This window comes from Microtus pennsylvanicus, chromosome 9, assembly GCF_037038515.1.
Source record: "Microtus pennsylvanicus isolate mMicPen1 chromosome 9, mMicPen1.hap1, whole genome shotgun sequence".
Lineage (NCBI taxonomy): Eukaryota > Metazoa > Chordata > Mammalia > Rodentia > Cricetidae > Microtus > Microtus pennsylvanicus.
The window spans coordinates 47,339,889-47,354,961 of NC_134587.1; the positions used below are offsets into that span (position 1 = coordinate 47,339,889).

The 15,073-nt window shown below is 52.7% G+C and overlaps 3 protein-coding genes across 8 annotated transcripts in view; 1 reads left to right on the forward strand and 2 right to left on the reverse strand.

Moving 5' to 3' along the window:
- The first annotated feature begins 50 nt into the window (after positions 1-50).
- Ptrh1 (peptidyl-tRNA hydrolase 1 homolog) lies at positions 51-14,841 on the forward strand. 5 transcript variants are annotated; one of them, XM_075985892.1, is made up of 6 exons: positions 51-166; positions 618-837; positions 1,019-1,118; positions 1,266-1,311; positions 1,410-1,676; positions 14,287-14,393. In XM_075985892.1, exons 1-5 carry the CDS (start codon positions 71-73, stop codon positions 1,590-1,592), a joined length of 645 nt encoding a protein of 214 aa, XP_075842007.1. In that variant the 5' UTR covers positions 51-70; the 3' UTR covers positions 1,593-1,676; positions 14,287-14,393. The 5 variants fall into 5 exon arrangements, with proteins under 5 accessions (XP_075842007.1, XP_075842008.1, XP_075842006.1 ...); XM_075985893.1 differs by lacking the exon at positions 14,287-14,393 and adding an exon at positions 10,431-10,563; XM_075985891.1 differs by lacking the exon at positions 14,287-14,393 and adding an exon at positions 6,190-6,554.
- Cfap157 (cilia and flagella associated protein 157) lies at positions 1,785-8,814 on the reverse strand. Its single transcript, XM_075984359.1, has 9 exons — positions 8,642-8,814; positions 5,248-5,519; positions 4,552-4,705; positions 3,875-4,142; positions 3,466-3,596; positions 3,157-3,307; positions 2,456-2,622; positions 2,152-2,344; positions 1,785-1,856 (listed from the first exon to the last, which is right to left on the reverse strand). Exons 1-9 carry the CDS (start codon positions 8,812-8,814, stop codon positions 1,785-1,787), a joined length of 1,581 nt encoding a protein of 526 aa, XP_075840474.1.
- The window catches only part of Stxbp1 (syntaxin binding protein 1), a 62,074-nt gene continuing 59,634 nt past the window's right edge, over positions 12,634-15,073 (reverse strand). For both annotated transcript variants that reach the window (XM_075985888.1, XM_075985889.1), the window contains one exon: positions 12,634-14,336. Coding sequence is in view for 1 of the 2 variants with exons in the window: in XM_075985889.1 (XP_075842004.1) it covers positions 14,254-14,336 (83 nt within the window). In the remaining variant the exon portion in view is untranslated. The remainder of the gene's footprint in view (positions 14,337-15,073) is intronic.

Genomic DNA, 15,073 nt, shown 5'->3' on the forward strand with positions numbered 1-15,073 from the left:
GGCGGCGATGCTATTGGCTTAGGACTGCCTGACGTCAAGGGGCGGGGTCCTGGCCGTGAATTGGGGCGGCATGTTGCGGTCCGGCCTTTTTCGCTCCGGGATGCGGCGGAGCTGGGCTTTGAGACAGTGCGTTTCGGAGGCTCGGTTCCCCGGGAAGCGGTGGCTGGTGAGTGGGGCGTGGGTGCCCCGGCTCCGATGCTGCCCCACTGTGTTCCTTGTCAGCCGCCCCCTTTTTTAACATGTAAAATTTCAGGTCACATTTATTCGTGCGTGCAAGTGCCGTATGGCTGTCAGAGGGCAACTTGGGAGTTGGGTCCCGGGGATTGAACCTAGGTTGTCAGGACAGCAAGTGCACTATCTTCTGAACCATCTTGCCGAACTTCTTGTCAGTTTTTCTTCTTAGTTAAATAGGTGACCGGCAGTATTGACTGACTCCAAACTTTTAGGAGTTCTGCCTCCGCACCAGGGGTGCGGCACCCCCAGTTTTGTGGGGCCTCCAGGAGTTCCCAGGCCCTTAAACGCTCCTTCCTGACCCTAGCTCTCTTCTCTGTTTCCTGACCACTGTTTAGGGCCCTATGTTAGATTATCCGATCTGTTTTCTATGGTGTTGCCTGCAGGTGGCTGGCCTGGGGAACCATGGAATGCCTGGCACACGGCACAGCGTGGGCATGGCGGTGCTGGGGCAAATAGCGCGGCGACTAGGAGTGGCGGAGAGCTGGGCTCGTGACTCTCGCTGCGCTGCTGACCTCGCCTTGGCCCCGTTTGGGGATGCCCAGCTGGTACTGCTCCGGCCACGGCGCCTCATGAATGTCAACGGGCGCAGCGTGGCCCAAGCTGGTGAGTTGTGGGCTTCATGGGTAAGAGGGCACAGAGAGCAGAGAGAGGTTTCAACTGTGACAAGTGCCTGGTGAGCCCCGCTTACTATGTTGAGGACTTGGAAGCCTGTTTCTACGTGGGGGTCGTTGTAGTAGTCCCTCTGAGCAGATAGGCAATAACTAGGGTGTTTCCGTGTGCCAAGCGGAGCTGTTTGGACTGACTGCGGAGGAGATCTATCTGGTGCATGATGAACTTGACAAGCCTCTGGGAAAGCTGGCTCTGAAGCTAGGGGGCAGCGCAAGGTGAGGCTCACCTGTGCTCAGGTTTGGGTAGGGATGCTGGCCTCTGTTGGGGTGGAGTAGGGTTGCTGAGCCTATCTCTGCTGGAGGCCTGGGCAAGGGAAGGGGGCTGCCTCAGCAAATACTAACTGCTCCTCAAATCCCTCCAAGGGGCCACAATGGAGTCCGTTCCTGCATTAGCTGTCTGAACTCCAGTGTGAGTCTACCCCTCTGCCCTGCCCTGGGTGGGGGTGGCCAGCATGGGCTCCCCAGTGTACGTCACCAAGGCCCCCTCATTCCTCTGGCACCCCACAGGCAATGCTGAGGCTTCGGGTAGGCATCGGGCGCCCCACACACCCTAGTATGGTGCAAGCCCACGTCCTGGGCTGCTTCTCCCCTGAGGAGCAGGAGCTACTGTCCCCCTTGCTGGATCAGGCCACCGACCTGCTTCTGGACCACATCCGTGCTCGAAGCCAGGGGCCACCATCGAGCCTCTGAGACCAGTGGACATATCTGCCTGTTTGACTGCCTGCCGATGCCCCGAAGCCCAGACACAGCCACAGGACTGCCACAACACTTGTGGTACCCACTGTTTATATAACTTCTGGGTTGCCCCAGGTCACTTGCAGATTGAAAGAGGGACACTGGCCACCACAATCTGTTTCTGCGGTGGCTTGGTCTCTCCATGCGCTACTTACGGTGTAGGAAAGGCTTAGGAAGGGTCAACTTTCTGAATCTTTTGAGAGCGCCAGATGGATAGCTCTGTGAGATTAAAAGATGCTTGCTTGAAATCTGCAGTCTCCTGGGGGCCAGGGACCAAGCCCTTAACCCATTCCTTACCAATGGGGTGGGGACAGAAGGGTCCCGCAAACCCTTTCCCAGTGGTAGCATAGGTATGCCTTAGCCTGTTTTCGTCAGGCCATTTTATAGGTGGGGAGGATCAGCAAGGTCCCACCATGTCCCTGAAGCCACCCAGCTACAGCATGGAAAAACTAGGGCCAGCTGTTAGCTTGCTGTCCCCAGGGTCCTTCCCCAGGGTCCCTGGCACTCCTCCTACCTCATTAGTGTTCTGTAACTGGCAGATCCCCATTCTGGTGACATATGAGAGCAACCTGAGGTCCTGAGGGTTGGGTGGGATGTGGACCCGACGAGGCACTAGCCCTAGATCCCCGGGCTTGTAGGTTGTGATGGCGGAGAGCTTCTGTAGCAGGGACGTGGCCGCCTTCTTGGATACCTGGGTGCTGAGTTGGCTGTGGGAAGGAACTTGGAGTTATTACCTCCATCTCCACAAGAGGAGGCTGAGAATCTGAGAGATTGGAGAGCCAGGGTCTGCTAAGTCCCTCACAGGGTTATCTGCTCACCTCTCTTTGGGTGGGCCTTGGGGCTGCTGGTCCTTGTGGCAACCCACATTGAACTGTGCTTTTGAAAACACAGCTGAGCTGAGCAGAGCCAACAATTGCTGTAGCATCTCCTTGCGCTGCAGTTGGAACACCACGTCAAAGTCACCGTCCTCTGCATCTGTTCGCATCTGTTGGTGTGATGTAAGATGGTTAAAGACCAGTGGCCCAGATACCCACCCTCCCAAGTGCTAGGATTAAGGGTGTGCACTGCCATACCTGGCCTTGTTATTTTAGGACACTGAGTTGCCCAGGCTGGCCTTGAACTGAATCTGTAGCCCAGTCAGGTCTTGAATTTGGAATTCTGCCTCAGCCTCCTCAGTATGATTAGACACACACACACACACACACACACACACACACACACACACACCCCGCAGGGTTTCTCTTTGTATCTCTGACTGTCCTGGAACTAGACCAGCCTGGCCTTGAACTCAGAGATCTGCCTGCCTCTGCCTCCAAGTGCTGGGATTAAAGGCGTGAACCACCACCGCCTGGTCAGAGCCAACTCTTGGATGGATCTTTGAGGTCCAGAATCAGAAAAAGAGTCAGTCCTTGAATCTCTCAGGAAAGAGGCCCAAGCTTAGCCCCCAAGGCCAAATTTCTTGGGGTCAACTTCTGTCCTTGGTCCACTGGCCTCTTGGTGTCTCCTTCCGCTTGCTCACCTGTACAATGTCCTGTAGGAGCGAGGTGGCCTGGGCCAGGACTGTTTCCAGGCTGGCCCGAACCTTCTTTTCCTCAATCAGCTTCTCTTGTAGCAGATTCACCTCTGCCCGCTGTTCCCTCAGCTGCTGTTCTAGCTGGTCCTTGTCACTCCTGGTCCAGGAAAAGAAAAAGCCCACAACTGGCCCCATCTGCCGCAGTGGCCGGCACCACCTCTTCCCTGGGCCCTAAATCCAGTCTTCAGCTTGTCTGATAGGCCAAACCATGAGGCTATAAATGGGAATTCCCCGGCAGGCTTTCACCCAACTCACCTCAGGGTCTGGTTGTCGTTCTGTAGCTGCTGGAAGTTCTGTTCCAGTTGGGACAGCAGGAGGCGCAGCTGCTCTGCCTCCTCTGTGCCCTGCTTCTGCTGGCGGCACTTCTCCGTCAACATGAGGATGACCTGCAGCAGTGGGCAGGTGTCTGGTCCTAGATCCCAGGGCTTGTAGGTTGTGATGGCCTCCCCTCCCTCCCTCCTGGAGATGCAGCAGGCCTGCACCACCTCTGGATAACAGAGTGGACTCCCCTCAGTTATAGAGGGTGTAAGGCAAACAGACTCCAGAGCTAGGGCCAGCATCCTCACAAGGAAAGCCTGAGCTCTTGCTGCAAACCCTCCCCACCTCATGACTTGGCTCTGCATGGGGTCCACCCTCATTTCATATGCGGGCATGGTGGTCATACCTTCTGATGGCCTTTGCTGTTTCTGGCCATGATCTCTTGGGTGTTCTCCAGCAGCTCTACCTGGTGGTACAGTTTATCCTTGATGCTCCTGAGCTGCTCATTCTCCTGAAGCAGCTTCATACCTTGCTGGGTCACCCAGGACAGCTGCAAAGTCACACTGTTGTTCTCTAGGATGGCCCGCCTGGTCGTCTCCCACATCTGGTTGTTGGCCACTTTGCGGAACTCAGTGGCCACCAGGTTTACACGTTGGATGATCTCTTTCCTTACCCTGACCGGGAGGGTGGGATTGGAAGGAAGTCAAGCAGATGGGTATACGTCTTGTTACCCCCTTTCTGGGTGAGAATCTAAAAGTATCCAGGCATAGTCAGGTGTGGTGGCGCACACCTTTAATCCCAGCACTTAGGAAGCAGAGGCAAGTGGATCTCTGAGTTTCAGGATAGCCAAAGACATGCAGAGAAACCCTGTCTTTTCCTCAGGGAATCCCTGGGCCTTTGGATTTGAACCATTGAAACACACTTATTAAATAAAGGCAAGGAAAGCAACACGTGACCAAGACTGTTCAGGGCTGGGGCCGGTCAGGGTTTTGGGGACAATCTGGGGAGTGTGTGATGCCCTTCTAGAGAGTGTGAGAGCTGGAGACTGCTGTGTGGACCCCAGCAGGTCCCCAGCCTGCCCACCTGTCCTTGTCCAGCACAGACTTCTTCTCCAGGTTGTACACATAGTCCTTGTATTCGCTCTCCTGCTTCCGCAGCTGCTCCTCCAGCACCTGGTACTTTTCTGTGAGCTCCTCTTTCTGCAGCCGAAATTCTTCCAGGGCAGCCAGCTTTCCCCCTACCCATCAAGGGCCACAGGCTGGTGAGGAGCAGCGTCTGAGCATCATGAGTTATACCCTCTGAGGTCTCAACTTTGTCTGTGTCTTCCCTCCCCCCACCTTGCTTTCTGTTCCAACAGGACTAGGTTGCATGCACGGAGCAGGCCCTGCACACACATAGTCTTTCTCTGGAGTGCTCCCCCCCCCCCCCAAGCCTTGCTCAGCCCATCTCAAGATACCTCCCCACAGGAGAGTAATGTGGGCATGTAACCGCTGCAGCTGAACCTAGGCAGACAAGTCTCAGTGCCCCCTTCCGGGTGGGTGGCATAGGCAAGACCCTCCATCTTTTTGAAGCGCCTCCTCATCTACAGACTGAGGAAGGGACATTTCTGGTCTTGGGAATGCATGGACAGTTAAGGCAGATAGTGTTTGAAGTAGCTGTAAGCTGTTATCCCCAATCCCCAGGTGAGGCCCCGTCTCAGTGACAGCTGTGGCTTTGGGCCTTGCAACCCTCAGTGGCCAATTCACACAGGTGTGCTGGCTGGTCCCCTGGTCCCCTCACCAAGGGCGATGTTCTCTGTGGTGAGCTGGTCCTTGGTCTCCTGGAATTCGTGACGCACCTGGGCCAGCTGTGCCTCGAAAGCATCTTTCTCCATCTCCTTTGCCAGCTGGAGGCTCTGCAGCTGGTCATTGAGTTCCGTGATTTCATCCACCCTCTGGTTGAGCGTGCGCTTGAGGAAGGCCACGATCTCTTTCTTGTTATTGGCCAGCTGCTCGAACTCCTGGCGGAAGATCTTCTCCTGCACAGCCAGCTCATCCCACTTCCGCTGATACCTGGGGTGGGGTGGAGATGCAGGGTCAGGCCTTGCCAGGCCTGGTCACAGGCACCATCGAACCTGCTCTTCCAGACCCTCCTTTCCATCAAGGGCCGTTTGGAGTTTCTCTTTGCAGGGTCTGAAAGCAGCCTCATGCCTGGAGGCCTTAATCTTAGGCTGTGCGTGCTTGCGTGCCTACGGACACATGCGAGTGCACAGAAACCCTTGGTCGCTATTGAGTGTCTCTTTGATAGCCCTCCACCTTTAGTTTCTGAGGCCGAGACTCACTCAGTCTAGAGTGTAACAGTTTGACTAGGCTGGCGAGCCGGTGAGCTCCAGAGAGCCACCAGTCCTCTCCCATCAGAAGTAGAGTTTAAGGGACTCTGCCATGCCTGGCTTTTTTTCAAGGCTTCTGGGAGCCCATCTCCCCAGCCAGCATTTTATATTTATTACCTCACTCAATTTTTTTTTTAGACTATATAGTTCTGGTTGTCCTGGAACTCACCATGTAGACCAGGTTGGCCTCGAACTCACAGAGATCCACCTGCCTCTGCCTCTGCCTCCTGAGTGCTGGGATTAAAGGTGTGCGCCACTGCTCCTGGTTACCTCACTTGAATGTAAGTCCGGGGACTAAGCCTGCCCTCTGCTCACAGTGGTAACGGATGTTCCCACCTGTGTCTGGTTCACAGGAAGTTTGCATTTGTTCCCAGCAATACAGACTAGGAAACTGAGGCCGGGAGATGAAGAAACCAGAAAGCGACAAGACTAGAACTTTAGCCCAAGCCAATCTGACCTGGAAGTTAAGGCTTTTACCCATAATGCCTCTCCCTGCAATCAGCCCATTCAAGCTTGCTAAGCCCTTCTGCATTTGACACCCCTGCCCCTCTATCTCAGGACCTAACAGCTTGGCAGATACTATGCACCGAATAACTTTTTCCTGATACAGTTCCATCTGTTGTGTTAGGTCAAGGGACATTTGTACCTTTTAAGAATACCGTGTTTACTGGTTTCAGTGGGAGAATTAAAGTATTTGGAGAGTTGTTTGATTCCTAAGTGTTTTAAGTATTCCTAAGTCTTCTGAATGAATTCTGTGTACAAGGCGTTTTTAGGGTATGGGTGCCTGTGTGGGGAGAAAACTCAGCCTCCCCAGGAGTCAGAGAGGCCAGGGCTGTCACCCTGCTTCCTCTTCCTGGAGTGACTCTGAGCCTCAGGATCTGGCTGTGCTCTCTGCTGGGACTGGAAGGAAACGGAGACAGCAGAGGGCTTCCCGAGTGCATAGACTCAGTACCAGCTGAGATTTTTCTGCAGCATCAATCACGAACAGCTCGGCCTTCTTGTATTTTCCCTATATGTTTACTTACTACAGATGTGTGGTATTCATGCATATATGCATATTCGTGTGTGTGTGTGTGTGTGTATGGAGGTCAGAGGTTGACATTTGCTGAGATCCCCAATGACATGTAAGGATGCAGATGCTGTGATAATTATACCCACTTTATAGATAAGGAAAGTGAGGCTCTCCTTTTTATATATTGAAGCAGGGTCTTCTACTTGAACCCAGAACTCAGTTCACAGTCTAGCTGGTTCGTTCCTAGGGGACCCTTTATCTCTGCCTCCCAGGGACTGGGATTACACCTACTCATTTGTATGGGTGCTGAGGATTCAAATTCCAGCCTTCACATTTGAATGGCAGGCAGGTGCTTTAGCCATCTCCCCTGCCACCTACATTTCTTTCTAAGTGGGAGCGTGACTGGCGCTGGAGCAGGAGCTTCATAGTCAGCAAGGTAGCTTTTTCTGGGGAGGGGGCGTTCAAAACAGGGTTTCTCTGTGTAGTCCTGGCTGTTCTGGAACTCAGAGATCTGCCTCTGCCTCTTGAGTGCTAGGATTAAAGGTGTGCACCACCACCGCATGGCAGAAGCTATATTTTTTACATTCTTATATTTTATTTATTGACTTGTATGTGTATGCATGTGGCCATTGTATGCAGGAGTTAGTTCCCCATCTGAGTCCTGGGGATGAGCGGCAGGTGCCACTGAGCAATCTCACTAGCCCTAAAAACTAGATTTTTTTAAAAATTTATTTACTTTTGTTTAATTTCCATTGGTATTTTGCCTTCTATGAGGGTATCAGATCTTGGAGATACTGACAGTTGTGGGTGCTGGGAATTGAACCCGGATCCTCTGGAACAGCAGTCAGTGCTCTTAACCACTGAGCCATCTCTTCGGCCCCCAAAACTAGTTTTAAAGTAAGCAAAATGAGCAAATGCAATGTCTATTATTAAATATTAAGAGGGTCCTTTCATACAAACTCAGCCTTAAGTAGAAACCCCCCCCCCCCCTTTTTTTTTGATTTTTCCAGACAGCGTTTCTCTCTGTAGCTTTGGAGCCTGTCCTGGAACTAGCTCTGTAGACCAGACTGGCCTTGAACACAGAGACCCGCCTGCCTCTGCCTCCCAAGTGTGGGATTAAAGGTGTGCTCCCATCACCGCCCAGCCAGAATCCCCTTTAGTTCCCATTTAGGGCCCTTTAGTGGTTCACAGTTGTAACCTCAACTTGTGGGAGGCTAAGGCAGGCGGATTAACATGAGTTCAAGGCTACCCTGGGCTATAGAATAAGACCCTGTCTATAAAACAAATACGCGTAGGGAAACAGCCCCAGCCTAGAGAAACAAACACACTGGATCTTGGCATAAAGAAAGAGGAAATGAGTGACCTCCTTGGCCACCAGGGGGAGCCATTTCTAATTTATTTCACTAATTAAACTACAAATGCTTAAGATCCTTTCTGAACCGGCCCTTGGGAGGCAAAGGTGGACGGATCTCGTTGAGTTTGAGGCCAGCTCGGTCTACAGAGGAAGTGTCAAAACAGCCACGGCTACACAGAGAAACCCTGTCTCAAAAAAGCAAAAGCCAATCAATCAAAAAGTTCCCATCCTGCTGAGGTAGGGGCTGAGGGGGTTACCTGGGACAGAGACACTTATTAACGTGTACAAGCTAAGCTCTGGAGCTGAGAAGGGGTGGGGAGATCCGTTCACCTTCTAAGGTGGTACCTGTTTACTTGAGGCCAGAACCCAAATTTAAGGCCCCGTCTGAGCCTGTGTGGGCTTCTGGCCTGGCACACTAGCATCCCTGCCACCCACCCACCGGGCCAGCCGGTCCTCCAGGTCTTGGATCTGTTTGTGGTAGAATTCCTTCAGCTCCTCCACCAGGGTGGACTCCCCAGACTTCTGGCCTGCACTCGTGTCCTTCTTGCCCCATTTCCTCTTCTTGCCCTCAAACTCTTTGCCGCCTTTGTTCAGCTTCTTTTTAGGAGCCATGGCCGATGGCAATCGCTGTTTCCAAGTCCCCTTTAAGAAGCCAGGTGGTTGCTAAGGAAGTTGGATCTATACATAGCAACAGCCTCATGGAGGGAGACTGGGTTTTAAAGGGGCACTGTCCTCTTGGGGGCAGGGAGCCTGTATCTGTTCAGGGCCTGGCCTTTCAGAGCAGGGTGCCAGGCTCGTGGGTACAAGTTTGTTTTCCATGAAGACCTTTCCTTCCCCCAAATGGAAACAATGTGGTATATTCATTACAGCCATCAAGAGCCCTAGAAATCACTAGCCTGTCACTTTGAGACTTTGGGTAATCAGAAGTTGGAGGTCTAGCCAGGTGGAACCTCTTCATAGACTCTTAGCAAGGACCAGAAGACTCAATCACTGGGCCCCGTGCTCGGAAGCGCCTCCCCTAGACCATCCTGCCAATCCTTTAGTGGCACAGCCACAAGGCATCTTCTAGTGGAAGCTCCAAGGCTGAAGTCTTGGGATATCCTTAAAGTTTAGTGGCAGGGTGTATCTGTTCGCTGCTACCCCACCCAGGCAGATGAAGTTCCTTCTGTAGCTTTGGTCTTGGCTGTGCTGTGATAGGGAGGGAAAGCCCCTGGAGTCAAGGAGACAGCATGCAAGCATGAGACTGGGGACAGTAGGTATCCAGCTAGCAGATGCCCTACTGGCCCCTCGGGTCTCTGTCCTTTCAGCACGGAGCCATCTTATCAGTCACATCGGGCTCTTTTCAGTTCGTGTTTGTCTGCTCTTTAGTCCCCAGGCATGTCTGGGCCCGTCATCTTCAGTGATGACTGAGACTTAGTGGGTTCACTATGAGGGGGGCTCAACTTTGGGGATGTTACAGGAGGGACCATCCATCATAAGCAGAGGACTAGAGGGGATTCCACTCAGCCACGGTCATTCTGACTCCATGGGAGTGAACGCCTGGTGTCATACACAGCTGGGCACCTGGAAGGACAGGGAGCAGCCACAACTCATGGCCTGGATTCCGGGGTTACTGGGCTGGTGGCTCGTGCTTTGGCTTGCTGCAGTGTTGAAGATACACTCCAGCTTTTGGAGGAGTGACCGAGGCTCCCTCTGAGCCCTGGGATGCTGGGGACTAGGGTTGCGGCAGGACACAGCCTGGTGGGATCAGGGTGGAGAGGAATGAAAAAAAGCCTGGGCCAAGGGAAGTCAGGGGGAAAAAACCAAAACAGAAAACACAAGAGAGTAGCCAAGTGTGGACATGCACACCTGTGATCTTAGCGGCTTGAGGGGTGAAGGCAGGGGGAACACAAGTTCAAGGTCAGCCTGGGCTGAGTTGAGAGGCTGTGTCTCAAAATAAGAAAACATGGGCCAACAATTTGCTCGGTAAAGCATATATGAGCTTTCTGTGCCCAGAACCCCGGTGGAGGAAAAGGGACTCCTTGAAGGGGCTCTCTGAGCGCCTCCTGCACGCCAGTACACATGCACACAACGACATGAGAACAGCGGCCCTGAAATCCAGCAGAAAGAGGCTAAAGAGCCATTCCCATTGTGAGGGGACAGGTGACCCTGGGAGAAGGAATAAACAGTATTTACTCTGCTGCTACAGTTACTCCGTGTAGAGTTCAAGTCCCTTGATCTTATTCCAGGCACTCTGCTGTCAGGACATACTGGCTGGCTGAAGTCTTCTAGGAGCGAACATTGTGAAACACTGTATTCCCCCAAGCTTCAGCTTCCTCACCTGTGAAGCAGCAGGGACCAAGGACCCAGCTAAAACATGCCTAGGAGAGGCCTGGCATGATTGCGGCGCTGTCTTCATCACTGCCTGTAAGGCAAGTCTTGCTGGAGCTGGTGGGATGTGCCATGGACTGTCCTTCAAGCCAAACTGCCTCCATTTCAGGCCTGCTTGCAAAGATCATTTTAGCTGAGCTCATTGACTGTTGACCTTCCCTCACAGGAGGAGATGGGGGTCACCGGACCCACCTGTGCTGCCAACCATCCCCCCCAGCAGCTGTACGTAATTCTGCCCTAACTGCACGTGGCCTCAGGATCTTGGGAAGGGGCTAGCATAGATAGGCCAAGGAAGGCTAGGCAGGGGGCTCCATCTCTGTAGTCTTGGAGGTCATCCATCTCATTTCCGGTGAGGCTGCTTTGGGTTTCCCCACGCTCCTGTTTGTGACCTCGGACTCAGGCTCTGCGAGTATGCCCAACAAACTCCCTGGTTCCCCGGCGGCGGCCGGGGGGGGGAGGGACCTTTGGTAGAATCAAACTTGGGTTTGTCATTGGGACCTTAGAGACGTGGGTAGTTGTTGCCTAGTCTGCTCCCCTACCTCCACCACCCTGGGCAAAAATACTTGGTACATATGCAAGATCTACAAAGTAGCCTTAAGTTGATACATTCTTCCCTGCAGTGAAGGTATCATTTTCTGTTACCCAGGCAAGATAATGTATACAGGTGTTTATGTAGTTGGCTTAAAAAGATTTATTTTTGTGTATATGGATGTTTTGCCTGCATGTCTATGCGCAGTGCTGACGGATGCCAGAAGAGGGATCAGATCCCTGGAACTGGAGTTACAGGAAGTGTTGACTCACCTGTGGGTGCTGGGACTCCAACTCCAGCCCTCTGAATGAGTGTTCCTAACTGTGGGGCCGGCTTCCCGGCACTAATTAGCTGCCTTTCACTGTGGTTTGTGGTGCTAGGATGAAGCCTCACACACCAGGCTAATGTTCTGGCTGGCTTCGGACACAACTTTCAAGTTCTTATCTTTCAGTCTTGAAAGAGGGTCTCACTAAGGCTGACTTTGACCTTGCTCTGTAGTCTAGGCAGTCCTAGAATGAAAATTTCTTCTCTCTCAGCTTCTTCAACAGCAGGGGTGGTAAGCCTGTGCCCCTGGGGCTGGCACAGCCAGCTGCTGATGGAGGTCCAGGGCCTCGCACTTGATGGCTGATGCCTGGAGGTGTGAGCAGGGTCCACTGAGAGACTCGGAGGCGGAGGCAGGAAGAGGCCAGGCTTGACTACAGAACAGCCCTCTGGCAAGAACCCAGTACCCTCGGCAACCCAGTCATTTCCCTCCATCTTTGCCAGGACTGCCACCTGAGAGTCAAGCTCCCAGCACATGAATGTCTAGGGACAAGCCATATCCATACCTCAGCAGAGAGCATTTAATGAGCCCACGACTCTGTGCCCCAGTCCTCGGTTTATGGGTAATGTTGACCTGGTGTCTACTCCCCTCTGGGCCAGCCAGCCTCATAGCAGACTCCCCAGGTCACAGGACACCCAGCTTCCAAACTGGAGGAAACACTTTCTACATGTGGGCGGGGGCGGGGGCGGGGGCGGGGGCAGGGGCAGTGACATCAATGGAGGGACATGTCAGTGCTCTAAATGCACTGGGACCTCCACTCAAGTTGGGACCGGGTCCTGCAGTGTCTGAGACAGAGGCGTTCTAGAAAGGAACAGGCTGAAGAGCAGCTCCTCTCACATCTAGGCAGGCCTTATTTATTTTTACTTGTTCATTTGAGACAGTATCTCACTGTTGCCTTGGCCGGACTTGACCTGGAACTCTGTAGATCTGGAACTTATGTAGATCTGGCTGGCTGAACTCAAGAGATCCCCCCTGCCTCTGGCTCCCAAGTGCTGGGACTAAAGGTGACTGTTACTATACCAACGGAGGCAGCACTGCCTTCCTGCCTGAGGCTAGATACACGTGTTGTCCCCAATAGGGAGGAGGTACGATGTGCTGTGATGCAAGTCACAATCCCCTGGATCCAGGACCCCCCACACCACAGCTGTGGGGTGGCCGGCCTCTGTTCTCCCCAAGGTAAAACCAGCTTCAGGCGGCCCGGGCACCATGGTGAGCGCTGATGTCTTTATTAACTCAAATGCTGCGGTACAGGACAGTACAGAGTGGTACACGGCTGCGCTTCCATACTCTAAACACTGAGATTCGAGAGTTTCAAGTTAACAAGTTTCAAGACAGACTAGCTTTTTTTAAATATCCTTTTGAGAAATTATTTATATAAATAACATAAAGGAAACTCCACGTTCGACAAACAAGGTCCTGAAGCATGAGCATTGCTTGACCGGGGGAAGGGACAGAGAAGCGGCTCCAGGAGAAATCAACCAGTGCTAGGGTTGGTCCTAAGGAAGGTTACTGGAGGGAGAAGGGCGGGGCGGGGCCGAACTCATGAGAGGGGAGAGAGCACAGGTCACCACATCTGCCAAGACAGCACGAGACACAATAATACACACAAGTCTGCGGGAGGGGGCTGGGCTGGGACGTTTTTGTGACTTCCACTGTCTGTGTTTCACGACTGCAGCAGCACAGCGAGAGGCGCTCAGCGAGCTGCTGCGTCCTGAGGATGAAAACCATCCTTCCAGCATCTGCTTCTGCAATTTCTGCTTTATAGCTAGCTAGGTTTTATACAGCGATGATTTCAATATAAAGAATAAAATGATCATTTTTCTCATACAACCACAATGACATATGACTGTACATTACACAAAATTATGATTGATGAGCTATCTTAAACTCAGGATACTCTGACTGGTCACTTGCAGAGTGGAGACACCATCAACGGTGCCCCCATTCCTCAGACCTACCTACAATCCTTTCTCTAGCAAAGCACCCTTTGATCAGAGTACCACACCCACATCTTCCAGTCCATTCCTGACCCTTGACCTCTATCCAGGCTGACCCCATTCAAGTGAAGCCTGAGGAAAGAAGGCGGCTGGTTGTGCCTAACTCCTCTCTTGAGGAACTGAGGGTGCAAGGCATGCTGAGCTAGGTTGGAGGACTTAACTCAGGGTACAGCACTGTGGACACAGGTCAGGGGAGTAGTGCCAGGCTCTGGCAACAACACTGGCTGGCACCCAGACTGGCTTCCTGTGAACATCCTAAGTCCCCCTCCCCCCAGCTGCAACACCAGGCAAAGAGGCCTGTTTCATGCTGGCCTCTGGAGGTGTCTGCTCACCGACATTTCCAGCCTCTGTGCCTGAGAACAGGTGGTGAGCAGGGACTGGGGAGAGAAATGTGGACCACCTGGTGCACAGACACCTTACAATTCCCATCAAGAACAGAAATGCGCCCAAACAGGCTTTGAGAAACACCCACACATCTACCTTTCTAAACTCAAGCAATGTGCGCACAGGGCATAGGGCTATATACAGTCATGGGGTCATAAATAAGGAGAGAGTCCACTCAGTCTAGAGTCCTGACCTTCTGCAGTGTGGCGCTCGCATGGGAACGTCTTGTGGGATACGTACAGAAGATACTCATTTTTAAAAAACAACACATTACTCTCTTGCTTTTCAAAGGACAAGATAGAATGTCTTCGCACAGGAGAACTCAGCGTGGCAACGGGGTGGCCAGGGCGTGCAGGGCTGGGGAGGCAGCAGAGCAAACGAGGCGTCGCGCTGGGGAGCTGCAGGGCACTGTGGGAAGGGAGCCAGGATTTGAGGGGCAGCTTATGTTTTTAACTGCTTATTTCTTCATCTGTTTTATTCAGCTTCTTCAGCGTGTCCAGGAGTTTCTGTGGGGTGAGAATGTGCGTGGATCCTGGGAAGGCAGAGAAGACAGTGAGGCCACTCACCTACTGCAGCCTGGAGACTTCTTTCCCCGATTCTCCATCCCCCAACCCTCATCTGGGTTCAGTGGAAGCTGGGAGGGGGTGGATGGAACCCATGGGCCCTGTCAGAAAAGACTTAAGAGGCATTTAGGCTCAGCTGGGTCCCAGGCTGAACCTAGGAACCACCTCTCAATCAGAGCCCAGCGCCAGCTGCCAGGTGATGGGCAGCTGTGTTTTCTATATTATCTCTTGAAGTCAAGATGAAGCCAGGAAGAGAAATTTCAAATATGGCAAGGGACAGTGGCTAAGGGCAGAGGCTGGTAGGCGTCTCTGGGTGGAGAGAATGGTGCCTGTTGGGCATGGGGACCCACTGAAGTCTGGGAGGCACAGTGGGGACCTCAGGTGTGAGAGGGAAAGGGCGGGGACCTGAGGCCTTACCTTGTGGAGACCTGCATTGTAAGAGATTAAAAATGCTTGCAAAAGTTTAAGCTAATGGAATCAGATATACTTCTAGAGCAAAGATTAAAAAAAAAAACAAAAAAAAACCATTTAAAAATGAAGGCCTTTTCATAGAGATGTAGGCGCACTAAAATGATGCATGGGCTGAGTGGTTTGGACATGGGCTTCAACAGAATGGAGGTGATGGTGGTGTGAGCATGAGGCGTGCATGCACGCAGCAGTGGGTGCAAAGCAGGGTCCTGGTGGGATAGGAGAACTAAACAAAAGA